At 40.7% G+C, this 19,969-nt stretch overlaps 1 protein-coding gene across 1 annotated transcript in view; it reads left to right on the forward strand.

The window, feature by feature from the left end:
• LOC107186940 (probable G-protein coupled receptor 158) overlaps window positions 1-19,969 on the forward strand; it is a 129,392-nt gene that overhangs the window by 23,279 nt on the left and 86,144 nt on the right. The window contains exon 2 of the mRNA XM_015574912.1: window positions 6,939-7,122. Within this exon, the coding sequence (XP_015430398.1) occupies window positions 6,939-7,122 (184 nt within the window). The remainder of the gene's footprint in view (window positions 1-6,938; window positions 7,123-19,969) is intronic.

Below are 19,969 nucleotides of genomic sequence, written 5' to 3' on the forward strand. Positions count from 1 at the left end.
GATGTGTCTTTCTGTTTGCTCGAATTCCAAATTCGAATCCGATGATTTTCTGTAACTTACCAACCAGAAATATATGGGATCCCTAAATGTAATGTTAAAAGCGAAATGGCCAGTCAGAAAGTGACCAGTCGGGGATCCACCCAGGTCGTAAACATCGCGGTATCCGATTTCATCGAAGATCAGAAGACCTCAAGGACGCGTACCATTTAAGTCCTGCAATCTCCAAGCCGAATGGTAATCCGGGCACGTTTTCCTTTTAATTAATTCGCATTACCGTGGTGGCCCACTGGGCGACGCCGGGTATTTGCAAATGAAAGCAGCCAGCAAAAGCCCGATCGGCACGAAATGAGCGGGGTTGGGGGTGGAAGGCATTTCCAATTTCACGATAGGACACCGGGACAAATCCTGCTTAAGCTGGATACACGCGACGCAAATATCGTTTCGTTATCGCACAGGGGAAGTGACGTTGCGGAACGATAGATACAGATTGCCTCCGCCTTCGTGCAGCCAATACGGACACGACGACCGTCTGCGAGCCCGTACGTCCCGATGAACTCCCGCGAAACGCGTCGTCCCGCGGAACAACCGAGGGTGCAACCTTATTGGGGATAGCCGTTGCAGCCTGAACTGAATTTAGCTGTCGTGCTGGAACGCAAATCGATGTTTATCACCGACTCACGTGGTAGTCTTCCTGTTTTACAGCTACTCCAGTGTCTCCCAACGTGGGCAACTCGAATATTTCGGGGGGGCAATCAACAAATCATTGACACATTCGTCACCCCAGCAACAGGTTTATCTGTATGCCTGTTTTTATTTAACCTTCACTCTGTGCATAGTAAATTTTCCATGGTCTGTGCACGGGGTCAAGCTGACCCCATATATATTTTCATATATTTTGTAAAGTTTTTTTTTAAGAAAATAATTATTTTTATTAATTCGTAAGAAATATTTTTTTTTTGTAATTTGTGTGTAAAACCTTAGTTGGCATATTTATTTGGTGCAAAAACTTATTACGTCGCATATTACAATGACCTGGGTCTATTTGACCCCAATGCACAGATCGAAGGTTAAAGGAGCTATTAGTGTTAAACTTCTTCAGAACTTAGTTCACTGCAGTAGACTCTAACTATATTGCCATATTCGGGGCTGTTGGGGAGTAAAGTAGCAATGAGTTTAGAGCCCCCTCTATGCTGAGTTCTGTCGCCATGGCCTCAGCGCCTGCGCAAAAGCTGGATCGTGCTGGTGCGCCGGCGTACGCAACATGGTGGGAGAGCGAATTTCTGTGGCAATGTGTTTAGTGGCAATATAGTTAGAGTCTGCTGTATTATGTCCTAGGGGAGCATCGAGATCTTTGAATCTTTTTTGGGGCATGATCCAAATATTGGGCTAGTCCATTTTTTCCAGCTCCATCCCCTATTTTAACCTGGGCTACGTTCGCGGATCGATGATGAACATTCAAGAGATGAGCACCATCAGTCTAATTACTGATGATGAAAACTGTCAAAGAGTTTGAAGCAGTTTTTAACGTCATGTACTGGTTTCTTTGATCAGTGAAATGTAACCTATGATGGTATACAGCACCAGGCACCTAAAACAGGTCACATGCCTCACTGGCAGGGTATGTTGCTTTAGCAATTCTCATGTAATAGCGGAAAAATGTGCAGAAAAACCGTTCTACCTGAAGATACTTAAGGGAACAAAGAGATTCCTGTTTTTGTCTCCACGAATTACTCCATAAAATATGACTTTGCATAAAAATCCACCGGTCCAGTCCCAAATAGTTATCACCTTATCTCTCAATTACACCTACACCACTCGTTCCCAGCTCGAGTGTACCTCCTGTACGTTTTATGGACCCACGTGACCGGGGTGAGCCGAGCAACAGCGGGGTCCCTGATTAAGCACGCAAATTTCCCAGGGAAGTGTTCCGGTTTTTACCGAGCCCAGGGCCGTCGTTTCCCAGTAATCTCGGCTGCGCCTCCCACCCAGCTATCGCGAGAACACACCGGAAACAGAACAAGAAACTTTAACGAGAAGGAACTCATTCTCGCCTGTGGCCGTGAGAAAACGGAAATGTAAACGAAAGTTTCCCACGCAGATTGCTCGCAGCACACCCCCGGTTAAATGCCATTTAAGGCAGCGCTAATAGAGCCTAGCCGCGGCTCGTTTGCGTTTTTTCGCTGCCATGCGATACGTTTCGCGGAGGACTTGGTTCCTTTATTTTCTTTTTTTTTCGTTCCTGGAGGACGATTTTACGGGGCGTTGGTCAATCAGGTTGAGATGGCTATACATCAGCCTGGATGGAATCGAGGCACCTGAGGAGTTCGCGTGGAGGACACTTGGCTGGCACGAGTACCTAGCGATTGCTCGAATTTCCACGACGGGCTGATTCAAATTGGTTTTCAGCGAGCCAGGTGTAGTTGACATTTAATTGGAATCAGTGGAGTAGATTTTCGAGTAAGGACATCGAGTCTTTTCGAAAATTTGATGGATTTCTAGGAGGACTTTCTGTTTTTGGCCTTGTGTTGGGAAGTTATAATGGGTGTCATTCTTCACACTTGAGCTAAAGTCTGGGTCAATAGTGATGAAAATTATAGGTTAAGTAGAGCCTCCCGTATCCGAACGTTCTACTATCCGAACATTTCACTATTCGAACATTCCACTATCTGGTCGTTCTATTATCCGAACGTTCTACCATCCGAACATTTCACAATCCGGACATTTCACTATCCGAACATTCCACTATCCGAACATTTCATTTTCCGGACGTTCTACTATCCGAACGTTCTGTTATCCGAACATTTCACTATGCGAACATTCCACTATCTGAACATTTCACTTTCCGGACTTTCTACTATCCGAACGTTCTGTTATCCGAACATTCCACAATCCGGACATTTCACTATGCGAACATTCCACTATCCGAACATTCCACTATCCGAACATTTCACATTCCGAACGTTCTACTATCCGAACGTTCTGTTATCCGAACATTCCACAATCCGGACATTTCACTATGCGAACATTCCACTATCCGAACATTTCACATTCCGAACGTTCTACTATCCGAACGTTCTGTTATCCGAACATTTCACTATGCGAACATTCCACTATCCGAACATTTCACTTTCCGGACGTTCTACTATCCGAACGTTCTGTTATCCGAACATTCCACAATCCGGACATTTCACTATGCGAACATTCCACTATCCGAACATTTCACATTCCGAACGTTCTACTATCCGAACGTTCTGTTATCCGAACATTTCACTATGCGAACATTCCACTATCCGAACATTTCACTTTCCGGACTTTCTACTATCCGAACGTTCTGTTATCCGAACATTCCACAATCCGGACATTTCCCTATGTGAACATTCCACTATCCGAACATTTCACTTTCCGGACTTTCTACTATCCGAACGTTCTGTTATCCGAACATTCCACAATCCGGACATTTCACTATGCGAACGTTCCACTTTCCGGACGTTCTACTATCCGAATATTGCTTCCCTGATATGTCCTTCTGTTTGCTCGAATTCCAAATTCGATCCAAAGATTTTCTGTAACTTACCAGCTAGAAATCTATGGGATCCCTAAATTGTAATGTTAAAAGCAACTTCTCAATTTTTGTAGATCCCCATATAAATGAATGAAGTTCAATATCAGTAGAGTGATGATTGTTCTATCATCCGAACGTTCATGTCGCTCTATTAGTTCCGATAATAGAGACTCTACTGAATTCAGAATTTCTCTGGTTGCTCTGCGACAATCCACTATTTATTCACAAAGTATATCTACGATCAGGATCATTTTTCATCACGAACGTGCCCCTATTCCAGCGAGCATATACCACCGCAACAAACCCAAAACTATATCATACAACGTCTAGTTTTTCGTGTTCCCTTGTTTCGGAACTACCCACGCCATTCCCCGGCCCACAAATTTGTACACTAGAAAACACCGAACCGAGATAAATCTTGATTTACAGCCCCGAACGTCCATAAACTTTTTAATCTGCGAAGTGCTTAATCGACAAACGCGATAAACCGCGGGGCGGGGTGAGGATCGCGTTAGGCGGGCTATTATGTTGTCACCGTTAGTTGTTTTTCGCACTTTATATTCTTGTTAAACGCCCACCCCCCACCACGGGCCGGGCAATAATAGTTTTCGCCCCGTGGACAATTTCGGCTAGTGACGCAAAATTGTTTTCTCGTGGGGACGGGAGGATGAGGATCAAAGGGGTCCATCATTGGTCTCGATCCTCGATATTAACTGCGACCAGCAGCGAGCTACGTAAACAACCGACGGAAGGAATGGTCCGCCAGATGAAGGAAATAACCAGCATCGAACCCGTTGTATCCTTCGTCGCTTCAGTTTCTTCTCCTTTCTCCATCTAACCCCCCCCCCCCCCCCCCTACATCGATAACGGTCTTATTTGCCCTGAGCTTCCGTCCATTGGGAGGAAGGGGGGGGGATGTAAGGAAGAAGAAATTGCTCGGCTTTACCGGCCGTGTGCTACCCGGAATGCGAGAAATGTTATTTGCACTGGCTGCTCCGAGACAGCGTCGACCGCCATTCGGTGAACGCCTGGTTCACGTCACGACGGTAACTGTGGATCCTGACCTACGACAACGCCTCTTTTTTTCAGAGATCGACTCCCCGATCCCTTGCGTTTTATTGTCCGATAATTCACTTTCTGACCCGACTGGCCGTGACACCGTTCTCTTGAATTATTGCCGCTGACTCGGGTGTCTTTGGTGACCGTGGCCGAACTTGATGCTAGGCGCGGCCAGCTATGGCTGTGATTGTATATCGGCGAGGTGGGGGGGGGGGGGGGGGGGGGGGGGAGGATTGGCTTGGGTTCGAGGCTAGCTATTTATCGTCCAGGCGTGGTTCCAACGTTCTCTGCGATAAAAGAAACACTGATGACCTTGAGATGACCTTGGAATAACCTTGGAGGACCTGGGTTTTCATTCTCACCAGAGGTTAATCCTCGAATCATGTAACTTCCTTTCAAACTTTTGTTTTTCATATTTTCAATCGCGGTAGAAACAATTCGGATGTTCGTGGGTAGTAAGACACCCTGTATATTAAGAACACTAACTGGGGAAGAACTAAGTCAGTTATTTGGGGAACATAATTGCAGTAGGGAAACATAGTTGGGGAATTATAAAAGTAGTGGAAATAATTTGGATGTTCGTAATTAAACAGACACCCTGTATATTGTTCCTGCCGCAAAGCAAGGTCAATTATATTAGTAAAGCGTATTTCATACATTATATTAGTTAAGCGTATTATATTCATTTCTTCTGATGCTCAAGCTCACGTGAAGGTCAACACACGAAATCAACCCTATTCAATACCTATAACAATATAGTAAAGAAAGCCTATGATCTAACCTTTTTTTAAAAATGCCAGGGATCTTCTTGATGCTTATAACCTGCAACAAAGTCATTTAGAAAGTTGCAATTTTCTTTCCTGACGGTGAAGTTAGCCTGTAAATCATCAGATATCCTCTTTGAACCGGTTCACAGTGACCCGGGTAAGGTATAATATCCCCTTTATGGGGATATTGCAACCCCCACCGGATTCATTGGCCACCTCAGAGCAGGCGGCTTATCTCATAGCAGGTGTCCCTGGCTACAACAAAGCTCGACTTTCATGGGCTTCAAAGACAGCCTCCGCTTGGTGTCCATTCCACGAAATCACGTTTCTTTGTCGCCTGTGTGGCATCGGTTCACGCGGTTTTCCGCATTTCCCGGGCTCAAATCCACGCGAAACCGTATTTTCCAGTCTACGCCCCACGAAACGGTCCGTGCCGGAGAATATATCAAGTCCTGGATCCGAGATTCAACCCCTTTGCTCGGGGAAGATTTAAAGAGAGACAGCCGTGAAAGGGGGAAATAGAAGCTCCGGAAAAACAAGCTTTAGACGCTGAGAATATAAGACACAACGATAGGGTGAAGTAGAATGAGTAATGATTGCTCGAAGGCCCTTTTTACTTTGGCGTTGCTTATCCTCTGTTTCATGGATTCAATTGGTCACAGAGCTTGGAAGTATCCAATAGTTTTTACTTAAAATTTTAATAGTTTCATACTCAGAAGACTAGAAATAAACAGAGATTTCAGATGGCGTTTAATTTGAAATTTTTAGAATCATTTGACTTTGAGGTGACTGGGAATGATGATTAGAAGGTTTTTAAATTTAGGGTAAGCTATCATCTTGGCCTAACTTCTTAGGGTATGGTATAATCTTGACTCAACTTCTTCTTAGAATTAGGTACTTTCGGTATGATGTATTAGAAATGTATAATTTACCATTAACATTGTCATTTTAATTTTTAGAAGATAATATAGAATATTCTGACTCCAGCAAACACCATCAAACCATTAGGAACCAAATCGCAATTAAACTTAAAGGGGTGGTATCACCATGAAAAACCGAATGCCAGCAAAAACAAAAGATTGCTCGACGTTTTTATCGAGGTCCCCAAAACAATTCTACACTGTTTCAAAAAAATATGAATTTTTGTGGTGTCCAGGTTCCTATGTAAACTGACAATCAGAAACAGTACCTTGCACTGACTCTCGGGGGGATTCTGATCCATTCCGCCAACTTTAACGATCCACCCTTCCGGTCCACTTACTTTACGCGTTTCTGATTCTCATCTCCCGCAATGTTTATACATCGCACGCTTCCCTTTGAAGCTACGATTTTTCCAAAGTGCCCCCAGGCGTATCGTACAACCTGAAAATATTCTTTTACCACGGGAATAAAAGATTCCGCCGGCGCATAACCCGAGAGGCAAAAGGCATTTTACAAGGACGATTGGCCTTGTCCTGCGGTGTCGACCCGGTGTCACTGACAAAGCGGTGGGGGGTTGGGTGATGTCTCAATCTCCCGCACCATTGACGGCTGTGTTTCCTTGCCCACAGGCTTCCACACGTACACACTGAACGAGACCACGCACACAGAACGCGAGGAGGACGAGATCCTGACCGTGAGATACGAGGACGGCAAGTGGTCGAAACCGTACTACGATTGCGGCGGAGGGAATATCTGGATGCTGACCTACACTGTTCCTTTCTTCGGCTACGTGAACGACACCTACTTTTTCAAGTAAGTGAATCCATTCCATTCGCCTGGGCCCTCGTTAGAACGAAGACCAGTCTTTATTGTTCACCTTGCGCCTGAATCAGCATAACGTCTTTATTTTGAGAGGGACAGAGTACAGGTTGTCCCATAATTGGCGGTCTGGCTGGAGGATGATGGTTTTGGTGGGAATCTCTTTGTTTTGAGATGGATAGAGTACAGGTTGTCCCATAATTGGCGGTCCTGGCTGGGGTATGATGTTTTTGATGGGAATCTCTTTATTTTGACAGGGAGAGAGTACAAATTGCTGCATAATTGGCGGTCCTAGCTGTGGGATGATGTTTTTGGAGGGAATGTCGTTATTTCGAGAGGGGGATAGTACAGGTTGTCCCATAATTGGCGGTCCTGGCTGGGGTATGATGTTTTTGGTGGGAATCTCTTTGTTTTGAGATGGATAGAGTACAGGTTGTCCCATAATTGGCGGACTGGCTGGGGGATGATGTTTTTGATGGGAATCTCTTTATTTTGACAGGGACAGAGTACATATTGCTGCATAATTGGCGGTCCTAGCTGTGGGATGATGTTTTTGGAGGGAATGTCATTATTTCGAGAGGGAGATAGTACAGGTTGTCCCATAATTGGCGGTCCTGGCTGGGGTATGATGTTTTTGATGGGAATCTCTTTATTTTGACAGGGAGAGAGTACAAATTGCTGCATAATTGGCGGTCCTAGCTGTGGGATGATGTTTTTGGAGGGAATGTCGTTATTTCGAGAGGGGGATAGTACAGGTTGTCCCATAATTGGCGGTCCTGGTTGGGGGATGAAGTATTTAAAGGGAATGTCATTATTTCGAGAGGGAGAGAGTACAGGGTGTCGCATAATTTGCGGTCCTGGTTGGGGGATGTTTTTGTTGTTGATTTTTTTTTTTTATATTTCTCGTGCTTTTTATATTCAATTTTTTAATGGATTTTGTTTCTTCAATTACCCCGTCGTCGATTCAAAACATGCATTTGCGAGACACATTTCCGTTACGAATAACTGGCTCAATTTCCGGAATCGTTCGTGACGTTTTCAAACTGCATACTTTTTTCTCACTTTGGTCTTTCTCTTTCTTTCGTTTTTCAACTTGAACAATGCCGAGGCCGAAACAATTCGAGCGAACGTATTGTTCCACTACCCCTATCCACCCCCGAATTCTTTTCGTTCGCCGTGAACAAAACACGGCCCCACGGGGGTCGTGGGTATTCGGTGAAAAAAATTAGAAAGAAAAACAAGTATAACAGCGACTGGTAACACGATTGTTCGATTCTTCGTTAACGCTGAAACACTCGACGAGATCTCCTCGACCGAGTGAATGAAAGGATTCAATTGTGTTTTCTGTTTTTTTTTTTACATAATTTTCGGGAAACAATGCTTCAGATTCGGAATGAAATTTTTTTGAAATGAAGAGGTTTTTTTGACCACAAAGATCGGTGATACAAGAGTTTATCGTTAATTTCACCATTGTTTATGAACCGAATGGTGGTTATAGCCCCGAGAGTAAACTTACCGTGAGAATATAATAGACTATTACTTCCGTGCCTTTGCCCTTAAATCAAATTTAACGTCGTATTGTCCCACCACCATCTTCCCTTTTGAGAAACGATCTATTTTCTTTTTTTTTCGAAACGATTCACGTTCGGTGGACATTGGTAACGCGAGGGAACTGATTCGACCCGGAACATGATTAAATGTACACGAAGAATCGATTGTTTCAGGTGATAGGTACGTTGAAATTGAAGTGTGACGTCGTCCAGGTGAAATTGGGGGCGGTTTTACTTATCACTCTATATGATGTTCAAATTTGTTTAAAAAACACAGAACCCCAAGTCTAATAGTTTTCTTTTTTCAATTTTGGAGAGTTAAATAATTATGATCTCGGTCAAAATTGACCCGGACGTCGGATACACAAGGATTAATTCAAGTTGAGTTTCATAATTTGAGTGTAATAATTCGGTGAGGGTACAAGATTAATTCAAGTTAAGGTTCACGGTGTAATAATTTGATAGGATATAGGGTTAATTCAAGTTAAGCTTCACGGTGTAATAATTTAATAGGGTATAGGGTTAATTCAAGTTAAGGTTCACGGTGTAATAATTTGGTGAGGGTACAGGATTAATTGAAGTTGAGCTTCAGGGTGTAATAATTTGGTAGGGTATAGGGTTAATTCAAGTTAAGCTTCACGGTGTAATAATTTGGTAGAGTATATGATTAATTCAAGTTGAGCTTCACGGTGTAATAAGTCTATAGGGTGTTGGATTAATAGGAATTGAGTTTCATGGTGCAATAATTTATAGGGTTGTAGGATTAATTCAAATTGAGCTTCTAGGTGGAACAATTTGTTGGGGTATAGGATAAATTGAAGTTATGTTTCACGGTGCAATAATTTTAGTGCGGGTGTAGGATGCCTCTGCCAGTCATAATCATATGTGGACGTGCGGACAGGAACTAGGGGATCCCATCTGATTATGATTATGATCATGGACGACCCGAAGTCACGGGGATACACAGCTTCCGGTCCGGTAGCCGGGGGATTCAGCGATTCTGAAATGGTCCGAGGGCGAAATTTCTGTCGGCGTCACAGTTTTATTGATGAACGACGCGTTCATTTTTATCGTGCCGTTCCTCAACGCGTGTGCACGCTCGCGCGCGTGCTCACTCTCTCTCGTTTTATCTGTCCGCCGCGGGGTCTACCATCAATCAATAAAAACACATCGAAGGAATATGCGCATAGAAAAAGACGGTATTCATTTCCATTCGCTGCTTGAGATTAAATTGCCTCCCTGATCGATGGAAATTCGGATCCCCGGGTTCTACCGATGGCTTTGAGTCGCGTCCCGTCTGGGCTTGTTCGTTTCGAGTTTGGCAAATAATTTTTATGTTTCGAGGACGAAACGAGTGAATCATCACTTCCCAGGTACCGAAAGAAATGTTTAAGCTTAACATACGATAGGGGTCTAAATAGACTCTGGCATCGTCATCTAGGTTAATACAATATATTTTAGGGTCAATTTGTATCATTGTCTAAAATTTAGCAAGTTCTTTTACACTATAAAATTTACTGAATTATATTTTTAATGTGACGGTTTTACCACATTTGTTTGAATTTCGTACGCGGAAGCTAACAGTTTCTATCACTAGATACCTATTATATGGGGCAAAAAGAATTCCTCTGGATCGAGGAGAGGAAGTTCGGAAGAACGTAGACTTCGAGCTATGAGAAACGGCCAATATTTTCATACGCCCGAGACTCGCAACGCTGTTCGACCGCCTATTTGAAAGGTCTACAAGCTTTCGTCGGACAGCTTCTGATTTGTTGGCTCGTACAGTACCTGGTCCCCTCCTCGATCGAACGAATTCATACTTGTATCCATCTGTTATAGACATATTAGTTCAGAAACTGGTCCGTTCGAAGGATTATATTGACACAGTTTTCACATAAATATTATTTAGCACGTAGACTGTCGGACCAATGTCTATAAAAGTTCTAACAAAGTCGAAGCAATTGCAACTTCGACAATTCGATTTGTTACAGTAACTGTCACTTCCGTTTTTTTTTTCGAACCTCGTAGATCCTAATTAAATCCACTTCAGCATTCTGTCAGACAGTTATGTTTTCAGTTCAGACCGTAGACTGACGTGGTAGTCAACGATTTAACCCAATCCCTTGAAACTGGTGATCCTGGACAAGCTTTTGTTTCCTATCTGAGAAGAAATGGGTCGTCCCGATTCGAATTCCGTCACACGGCTGACATACTCGCGTCATCAATCGTATATAGCCTGCATGCCCCACCTCATAACATAGGTGACCAGTCTTGGCTGACATTATACCTCCTAACTATCGTGTGCGACGTATTTTAATCGGAAATGAACAAGGTTTGATTCGACTGTTGGAGCGAACCCATCCCATTCCTTCGGTGCTGCCCAACATAAATATATCCTAGGCGGAGTTGATGCGGTGGTCTCGGGGGAAAATGAAGGAGGTCTCAGACTGCCGGACTGTTCAACGGCAGATGCGAGAATTCGGTCCGCCGCGGCACGGTTAGAGGCCTGGTGGTATTTCAACGTCGCGTGACTTCCGGGCTCCGAGGAGGGTTGATTGAAACGTGAGTGTGTCGGCTGCGGTTGCGTTTCGTGTGTACTGCTTCATTCCCCCACCCATCCACCCAACCTCTGTGCCCGGATAACATCCGGTCTACGCGAATTCCTAAATAACCCCGCCGGGGATGAGGCCGTTGCGTTACCTTGTCCTTATTCCTGCCCCATTCTGAGGGGGAAATACGACTGTCACGAGTGAACACGTAGACGTTACTTTCTGCAATTTTCCGTAGTGGCGTTTGATGACCTTGGTAGGTAGTTTGTTCAGATTGGATCACTTTCGGAACACCCTGACCGCTGAGCCAATTGCTGTAGGGATCACTTCGGATCAGCACTGTTTCTTTAAGAGGTTTTGTAGACGGGTTACGATAATTGTGTTTCGAAAAGGGGTGCTATTTAACCCCATGCCCAGGTGGGCCGGGTCATTTTTCAGCCATATTGAAATTTTAAATACTAAATATCATCTAGTAACGGTTATATCATTGGACAAGTGTGGATCAAAAGTGAACCAGTTCAACTGGGGGAGGGTTTAGCACCACTTTTGGCGAACAGTGACTTGGGTCGACCGGTTTTTGGTTGGTGATTCGAGGGTTAAATTTTTGAACATTTTAGATGTGATGGTTTTTGAACTGGTTGATACTCTACCGTTGAGGATTTCGCTTTTTCAAGTTTCTAGCGTAACGTAAAGTTGACACAGACCTAGACCAAAGATGACCTAGGCCCAGACGCTTCATCAAAGCTACCAAAAACTTATGGAAAACGAATTACCTCTACCCAAAACTTGACTTATCCATTATTCAACATTCAGCACCAAACAAATACCACAAAATGGCGGACCTAAAAGTGTGTCTAACATTTTTTGAAAAATTTTCTCAAAATGTGCATGGAAAACTTTATTCTGTTGTTTACCAACTTCTATATGTATTATAGCCAGAGTCACGAAATGGGTTAGATCTAGATTGTAGGTTATGTTTGAATTATGCCTGGGTTAATTTTCGATGAATTCCGATTTATTTCTGGACTAGGTCTAACTGACATCTCAAAAAAGAAGCTTTCGGAAAAGTCACATTGAAAATTGTATTTTGTTACTTACGAATTCGTCCATGAATTAATTCGTAATTTCCCTTCATTGTATACGCTGCTTTGTAACTTTTATCCCGAAAATCTATCCGTGTCGTAGTCTTCTCTTTTCGGTTTTCGTCTCTGCGTTCGCCGCTGTAATCGCTGCGTCACGGGAGTGGGCTCGTTCTGCGGAAGTCACGTTCGAGTGGCGAGCTTGAGGTGAATGAAACGAGTGTGGGCAGAGGGGAGAGGTGGGCGGATGGGTGGGCTGGACGGAGGGAACTGTTCGCTCTGGGATGGGAAGCGAAGATACGAAATTATCGGGAGCCGATGAAACGGAATTTTGCGGGGAAATAACGACGGTTATTATCCAACACAATAATTCTTATTATAACCTACATAGTATAGAATACTGTAATTAATTAATATATTAAATTACATCCTATCCTGCTGTTATTCTATACAAATATAAATAAGAATTATTATTACTCTGATGTAAGCAGGATTTTGCGAAGAAATGAAAATTATTTAATTTTCCCTGGGATTATTGTTTATACCTATATTATCATTATGGGGTCATTCTGATTTTGATGAAACTTGAGACAACTAAGAAAAATGGAGTTAATAATCTTGCGTAATTCCAACAGAGTATGAGTCCACTGTTGATCTATAATTTCACATCTGTGTTTAAAAAAAATGTTATCATCTGACAATGTTGAAAGTGATTAAAAATTATTATAACACCTTTGGAGTAACAGTTTCCCGTCATTATGAAATTGCATTTGTTAAAAATAATTGCAAAATAAATGTTAAAAAAATAGTCCTTTTGAACATTGCCTGACTATATTTTTTATACTTCCCGTGTAGTTGATTTGTTGCAATTGTCGACACGTTTTGTGAGACCCCCCCCCCCTCTTGGGATTCGTCCACGGATTCGAGTCTCGTTGTCTCCAGTGGGGATCGAATGACAGAATCTGCATTGTCAAGATTAATAATTCTGGTATCTCGTCGGGTAATAATCATTTTCCCTCGTGTTATTTACCAACGTCGTTACATTCATGGCTGGACAGGCTGTTCACATGGACGTGCACGGGGCGAAACACATCTTGGCCCACGGCCAACTATGTTGCATCCGCCCCAGCTGTCGTCGACCGTTTATAATCCGTCGGTTTTATTCGACGACGGTTACTACGAGACGGCGCGAGATGTCGTGGTTGCCAAGCAGTCTGCTTTGTCCGTACAAGATGTCTTGATAAGCAACGAACTTCGTGTACTTTGAAATTATTTATACCTCGAGGGTCGACGGCTGGGTTGGTTCTGACCCGCGAAACCATGGACCCTGGATTTTTGGATATTGTTAACATTAGGATTTGGATAACGTAAAATAACTTCAGATTAGTGTTAATTTATTTGCTGGTCAATTTCGAATGGTTTGAACTGGTTATTTTGGAATTATTTATGTAGTAATATTTATATTCTTTATTAGTATTTTCTCTGCTATAGGTACTTAAGGTAAAAGATGTAATTACTTGGTACTAGTTGGATAAAGGTTAATACGTTATTAGCTGCTTGAACGTCACACGAATGTAACAATCTCCACTTTTATTTAATACTACAAAAGTTACACTTTTTATTAGTATATACACCGCTAAAATTCTAACATGTATGTATTATAACGAAATAAGTCGAAGCGAAAAGACCTTCTAGAACAGTGAAATTCAAAAGCTTTTTTTAAATCGAACTTAGAATGACCGTTAAAATGAATATTTGCAACTAAACTGCAGTATTACTTTTAAGAAAATGACCGAGAGCAGAAGGCAAAATTTTTTAAAAATCAGAATAAAATTTTTTAAAGCAAAATTATTTTTAACAAATTTTTTTCTAATTCTTTTTGAAAATAAAATTGTGAAAATAAGACATTGAAAACAAATAACGGAAGTTTTTTGTACCGTTAGATAAATAATACTGTCACGCACCACTTAAGCCAGAATATTCGGCCGAATTTATGATCCCGTTCGAACCGTCTGGAACCAGCTTGTTTACAACAGCGTAGCAAGGAGAAACGATGACCTTGCCGTATCTCGAACCGAATTTTCTGCCCGAGGCCATTAAACCTATCTACCCCCAAGCGTCAGTCGGTACTTGTCCTTCGACGAGAAACACAGTATCGACGAAACGAAGACTTTAACCTGTATTTCGATGAGCTTCTTGTTGTCTTTCGTGTCTATGTTTGCGTCAGTGAAGTCTCTTCAGATGAGAACGCCCCATTAACTACACCAACATCGTTTTACGTGACAGACTGTTGCATCCAGAATCGCGTATTGTGGTCCCTCATACGAAAAGTGGATTGTCAACGAGGGTTCAAGTTTATCTGAAAAGTGTCGATCGATCATGAACAAGGTGAGTGATAAGTGCAACGGTATTTACAGAAATAATTTTTCTCAGAACAATATTTGCTTGGCATCGTTGAGATTTTATAAAGTTCAGGTTCGCAGAATTAGGTAGATGGTAATTGCTTTGGAAATATTTCGAAAATCCTTGGGAAAAAATTATTCTTTAAGAAAAAGTGTTTCTTGAAAATCGTCATGGTTGTAATACAGTTTGTTCTTTTTAAATACAAACTGTGGAATATCTCCGAAGGAACTGAAGATTTGAAAAAAATACTTCGTGGTGTGAATAATTTTGTCAACGGCAGAGTAGTGGGGAAAATTTCAAGGTTTCTAAATTTTTTAAGTGGAATTTTATATTTTCTTTTTGTCAAGATGAGTTTTATGAGGTGAACAGAGGATCTATTAAATTTTAATATTTTTGTTTAAGAGTAGAATAGTGGGGGACAGTTAATTAAATTTTTTTAAACGGAATTTAAATTTTTCTTTTGTTGAGATGAATTCTACTAGTTAAAAAGAGGATCTATTAGATGTGAAAAAATATTTTTACAAAAGTTGTTTAGTACGGAGGGAGACATTATGTGGTGTAAATAATTTTTTGGAGAATGTAGTAGTGGGGGAAATTTTAAGTTAAATTTAATTTTTTTTAAATGAAAATTTATATTTTTTTCTGTTGAGACGAGTTCAATAAATAGGCAAGTTGGTAGGACAAAGTGGCTGTGGTTGTTAAGACACGTGTATTCAGTCGATGGATCCGAAGATTGCAGGTTCGAGTCCTCGACCGACCACTCCCCTGTTTTTTCCTGGATTTCCACTGATTGTTTGAACTACAGATGGCGTGTATTCATCGGGATGAGTCCTCAAAGAATTTCTATTGTGATGTAAAATGGTAGAGGCAAAAATTGACCCAGTTTCGTTGCGGTGGTGAGATTTCTCTGTTCTCAGTGGATAGACGGGTTCGTTAGCAAAAATGGTGGTGCATTCCATTGTGATGGGTTCAAAGATAACATTCCAATTATAGTACGGGCAAAAATGTATCCAGCTTCGTCAGTTAGAATATTCGTTGGTTAGAAATTGGAAAATCTGGGGTGTGTTTTCTTTTGTCCACAATTGACATAGGGCTCGTTAGAAAAATAGGAGAATTATATCAGGTGTACCAATAAGTAACTCCAATAGTTTTTCGAATTATGAGGCGATACATTTTAAATTAAAAGTATCTTTTTGATTTTTCGAGAATCTACAGATCTTCGATCTGTATCTTATTTTTTTTTAGATACCAAGGTGACCTTGAGTTTTTTTTTATGTTTTGTAAGTTCATCTTTTTTTAATACCATCATGCTATAAGTCGTTGAATTCGTCCTTCCATTGGCAACCACGTGGTATTTAAAAAAAACATGCATTGACCTTGAAAAAAATTAAGGTCACCTTGATATCTAAAAAAAATAAGATATAAAAAAAATCAAGTTGTATTTATCCGATGCATTCCCTAAAATACTATATAATTCCTTAAACATTTCCTGATACAGTCAACAGGTAACGAGTTATTTTAGATATTAGTTCTTATTGACTCACCCTGTATTACCAAATCTGAAGAAATAATGTATCCTCAATATGGGAATATCAGGAATTTATTTGTATTATATATTTTGAAAAAGATACGTTGAAATTGATCCATGGTAAATCAGTAGAAAATTTCTGCTCCTCTTTCCTTGATGCCCTAAGCAGCTTAAGCAATTTTGCTTAATGGTTCATCCAGCCCTGGGTACACACAATAGATCCTCACGAGTAATCGTCAACTCTGGTATTTGGTGCATAGTCCCCAGTAAAAAATGCCCCAATAATGGTCAATAGGTGGACTATCATATGAACGGTGTTTTCGGGGAAAGTCACCTTGATTTATCAGGTGTGTGAAAAATGGTGGACGATTTTTCCACGTGATAGAGATCTCGACTGCAATTAATCACGGTCCGATGTGCGTGTGAGTATGTACCGAGGGGAAATCCCGATTTCATATATTCCGATAGATAAATCGATGTAAATAACTGGTGGCGAGGCTAATGTTGATTTATAGCGATTGTTACAAGCGTATCGACTGTCGATACCCTGCACATATGTGTTCTCTTTGATGAACGGGAGACTTGATGGATTCTGTTGTAATTTCTCGCGGTATTATTTGTTTTCTTGGAACCCCGCGAACAAGATAATAATTATACGTATTTGTCATACGGGGGGGAAATTGATAATAACGGATGTAGAATTAATATTTACCATCGATCTATAAATACAGAACGTAGCGTTAACATTTATAGGGAGAAGAAAATAATTTTGAAATATTTTTTTTTTATTTATATGGTACCTTAAACAGGACTTTTAAGAGAGAAATAAGAATAATATTTGACATTTTTTACATAAATCACCTGATTTACATTACATAAATTAATATGAGATTTTAACCATAAATGTTTATTGGCATGACTGTAATAACAAAAATGTTTTTTCTTTACTTAAAGTATATAGTTGTATATAGAAATACAGTACAGGTTTTCTTTGATTACATAATTTCTCAAGAAATCTGATTCTTTTCAGCATTATTTAAAACATCGGAAAATATATTGCATGTAAAAAGTGGATAGAACTATTTATTTAAGAATCCTACTGAAAAGTACAATACCAGAAAATTAGTCACAAGTCCAAGAAAATTAATTCTTTGAAAGTTTAAATATTTCCAAATTGGCTGTCATTCTAGCCCATAAAATAATTTTAAATAAAAAAATTAATTTCATGTTTGATATATTCGTTCTTCCATGATTCACGTTCAATTGGCAGATATTATAATAGATAGGTATCGTCACCAACCGGATTAAGTAATCTCAAGTCTAGTCTGTTAGATGTATCGCCGTTTCTCTATCCAACACACTGTATTATTCATTCTGTGTCCCAAAGAATGAAGACCTCGAAGTGTCTCATTTTGCTAGTCTCTTTACTATCGGTGACTTCACAGGGTTCTAAGGAGCCGTACCAGCTTGAAAAACCCAATGCCTACCCTGCAGTGCCACCAGACGTATTAAATAAGGAAATACCTATTGAGCCTCTATCTATGATAGCGTCTGCACCCGACAGAAACTGTGCCAGTGGTCAAAGACTGGACCCCAGTGGAACGTGTCGAGCAATAATTCAGTAGAACAGTTGGCGAAGGTTAGTAGAATAAGTCGCAAGGAGCCCTCTTTCGGAACCAATGAGCTAGAGAACTAGAATATTTTTGCTGGATTCACCACCACCGTGTCTCTCACAGTCTCCACATCTATACCTATAGGTATACTCTGTGACAAAGTGTCCTCGAGGGCAGAGGCTAGATTGTTTAGGGGCTTGGCCGAGAATTCTACTGGCATAAATCAGGAATCAGTTACGTGGGTCAAAATCTACATTTGTTCCGCAATGTGGATCTTTTGGTAATGTGGTTTTCAGATGTAAAATATTCGGTCACTAAGATGCCAACTGGATCCCATATACGATACAACATTCAGATACCATTCGGATACCATTCGAATACCATTCGAATACCATTCGAATACCAATCAAATACCAATCAAATACCAATCAAATACCACATAGATACCATTTTGATACCATTCAGATACCATTTAAATATCATTCAGATACCATTCAGATCCCATTCAAAAATCATTCAAATACTATTCAGGTACCATCCAGATACCCACGATTTAGATACCATTTGTCTATCAGTTTCAGTTGCAACAAGATTTTAACTAGTTGCAGTCATATCTTCCTATCATTAGGGCATCAAAATGAGTTCTTTCCCAGTATAGGAGTCTGTACAAATTGCATGATGTAATTTATACTTACTAAGTTCGGACGAATGAAAAATTAGGGTTCCACGTCTTTAGGATAAAAAACAAAATCGAGTCTTTTTTGTGTTCTGTGTTCACACATCATCCGATTATTTATTTTTCCAATTAACATAAGTATACCGAAATAAAAATGAATATATAAAATAAATTACATGTCAGAGCATCGTGGGGGATATAGAGTGATTAAAAAATTCTTACTCGATGACTGGTCTCCATTTGCCAGTGGGATCACGCATGTGCCTCACGCCATTTATATATTTCTCGTGGGATCTGGGCGGCGCGGTGATGATCTGCCTCTTGGTTCGACTATGAACCTGATCATCTGCCTCGTATTGTCTCCTGGCATTAATCTCCTTACCGATCTCATCACTTGTCATCACGTTTTCATCGATCGTCTGGCTTTCCGACGTCGTCGTCTCTTTTATTTTTCCTCGACCGTTGGTTTTAATCTTGCGAATTTCTACTGGTTCGTGGCTCTTCTCTGCCGTTCCTACGGTATTATTTGCTTTGCCTTGAGTACCTTCGACTGTCTTCCGATTGCTCGCCCACATTGTCGTTTCTTCTGCGTTCCAATCGAAACCTTGTTTCCGCCTTTCCCTGGTGAAAAAAAAAACGGAGATCCTCGTGATTTCTGTGTCGATGTGCCGTGGGCTAGCAGTTACTTTGTGACGCTGGTTTGACATAGATGGGAGTTTAGTCTAGTCGCGAGGAAGGGTAGCTGCTAAAAAGGTTTAGCTGCTTTGGAAACCGAAAGGTGACTTGAAAGTATTGAGAAATTTGAAATCTTGATTAGTGTTGAAAGTCTTTAGAAAGTTATGAAAGCTTTGAAAGCCTTGAAAGTCTTCAGAAAGGTATAAAAAATCGCGGAAGTCTTCAGAAAGCTATAAAAATATTGAAAGTCTTCAGAAAGCCTTGCTAATCTCAGAAGTCTGTAAGAAGCATTGTAAGTTTTGAATGTCTTGAAAGTCTTCAGAGAATTCGAGAAGAATTCGAATCTTCTCGATATTTACCACAATCTTCTTTGTAGTAATTATTTTTTAATTGTAAGTATTTTTTAATGATGGCTCCGCTCTCTTTTATCTGAAGCTGACCTGCTTCATCAATCAGTGTGTAACAGGTTAATCGTTTTTGGATTAGCTTTGCGACAAGATAGCCAAGCGATGTTTGCAATTTGAAATTTAAATTTTTATTCGTCATAAGATTGTCCAATATTTTATCTAACATTGTTCACCGTTTATACAATTGACCTAATAAAAAAGTGATAGTTAATTTTAGTCAAGGCACAGTCCTTCTTGAAAAAACTTGTCATTATGAATGTCAAGTGTTATGAAAAATCCAATCATAATAAGAACTACAATGAGATTAAAATTTTCACGTTATTATTTATTGGTCAGTCTCTTCGACAAACGAAATAAATTT

This window comes from Dufourea novaeangliae, unplaced genomic scaffold (genome assembly GCF_001272555.1).
Source record: "Dufourea novaeangliae isolate 0120121106 unplaced genomic scaffold, ASM127255v1 scaffold96, whole genome shotgun sequence".
Classification (NCBI taxonomy): Eukaryota; Metazoa; Arthropoda; class Insecta; order Hymenoptera; family Halictidae; genus Dufourea; species Dufourea novaeangliae.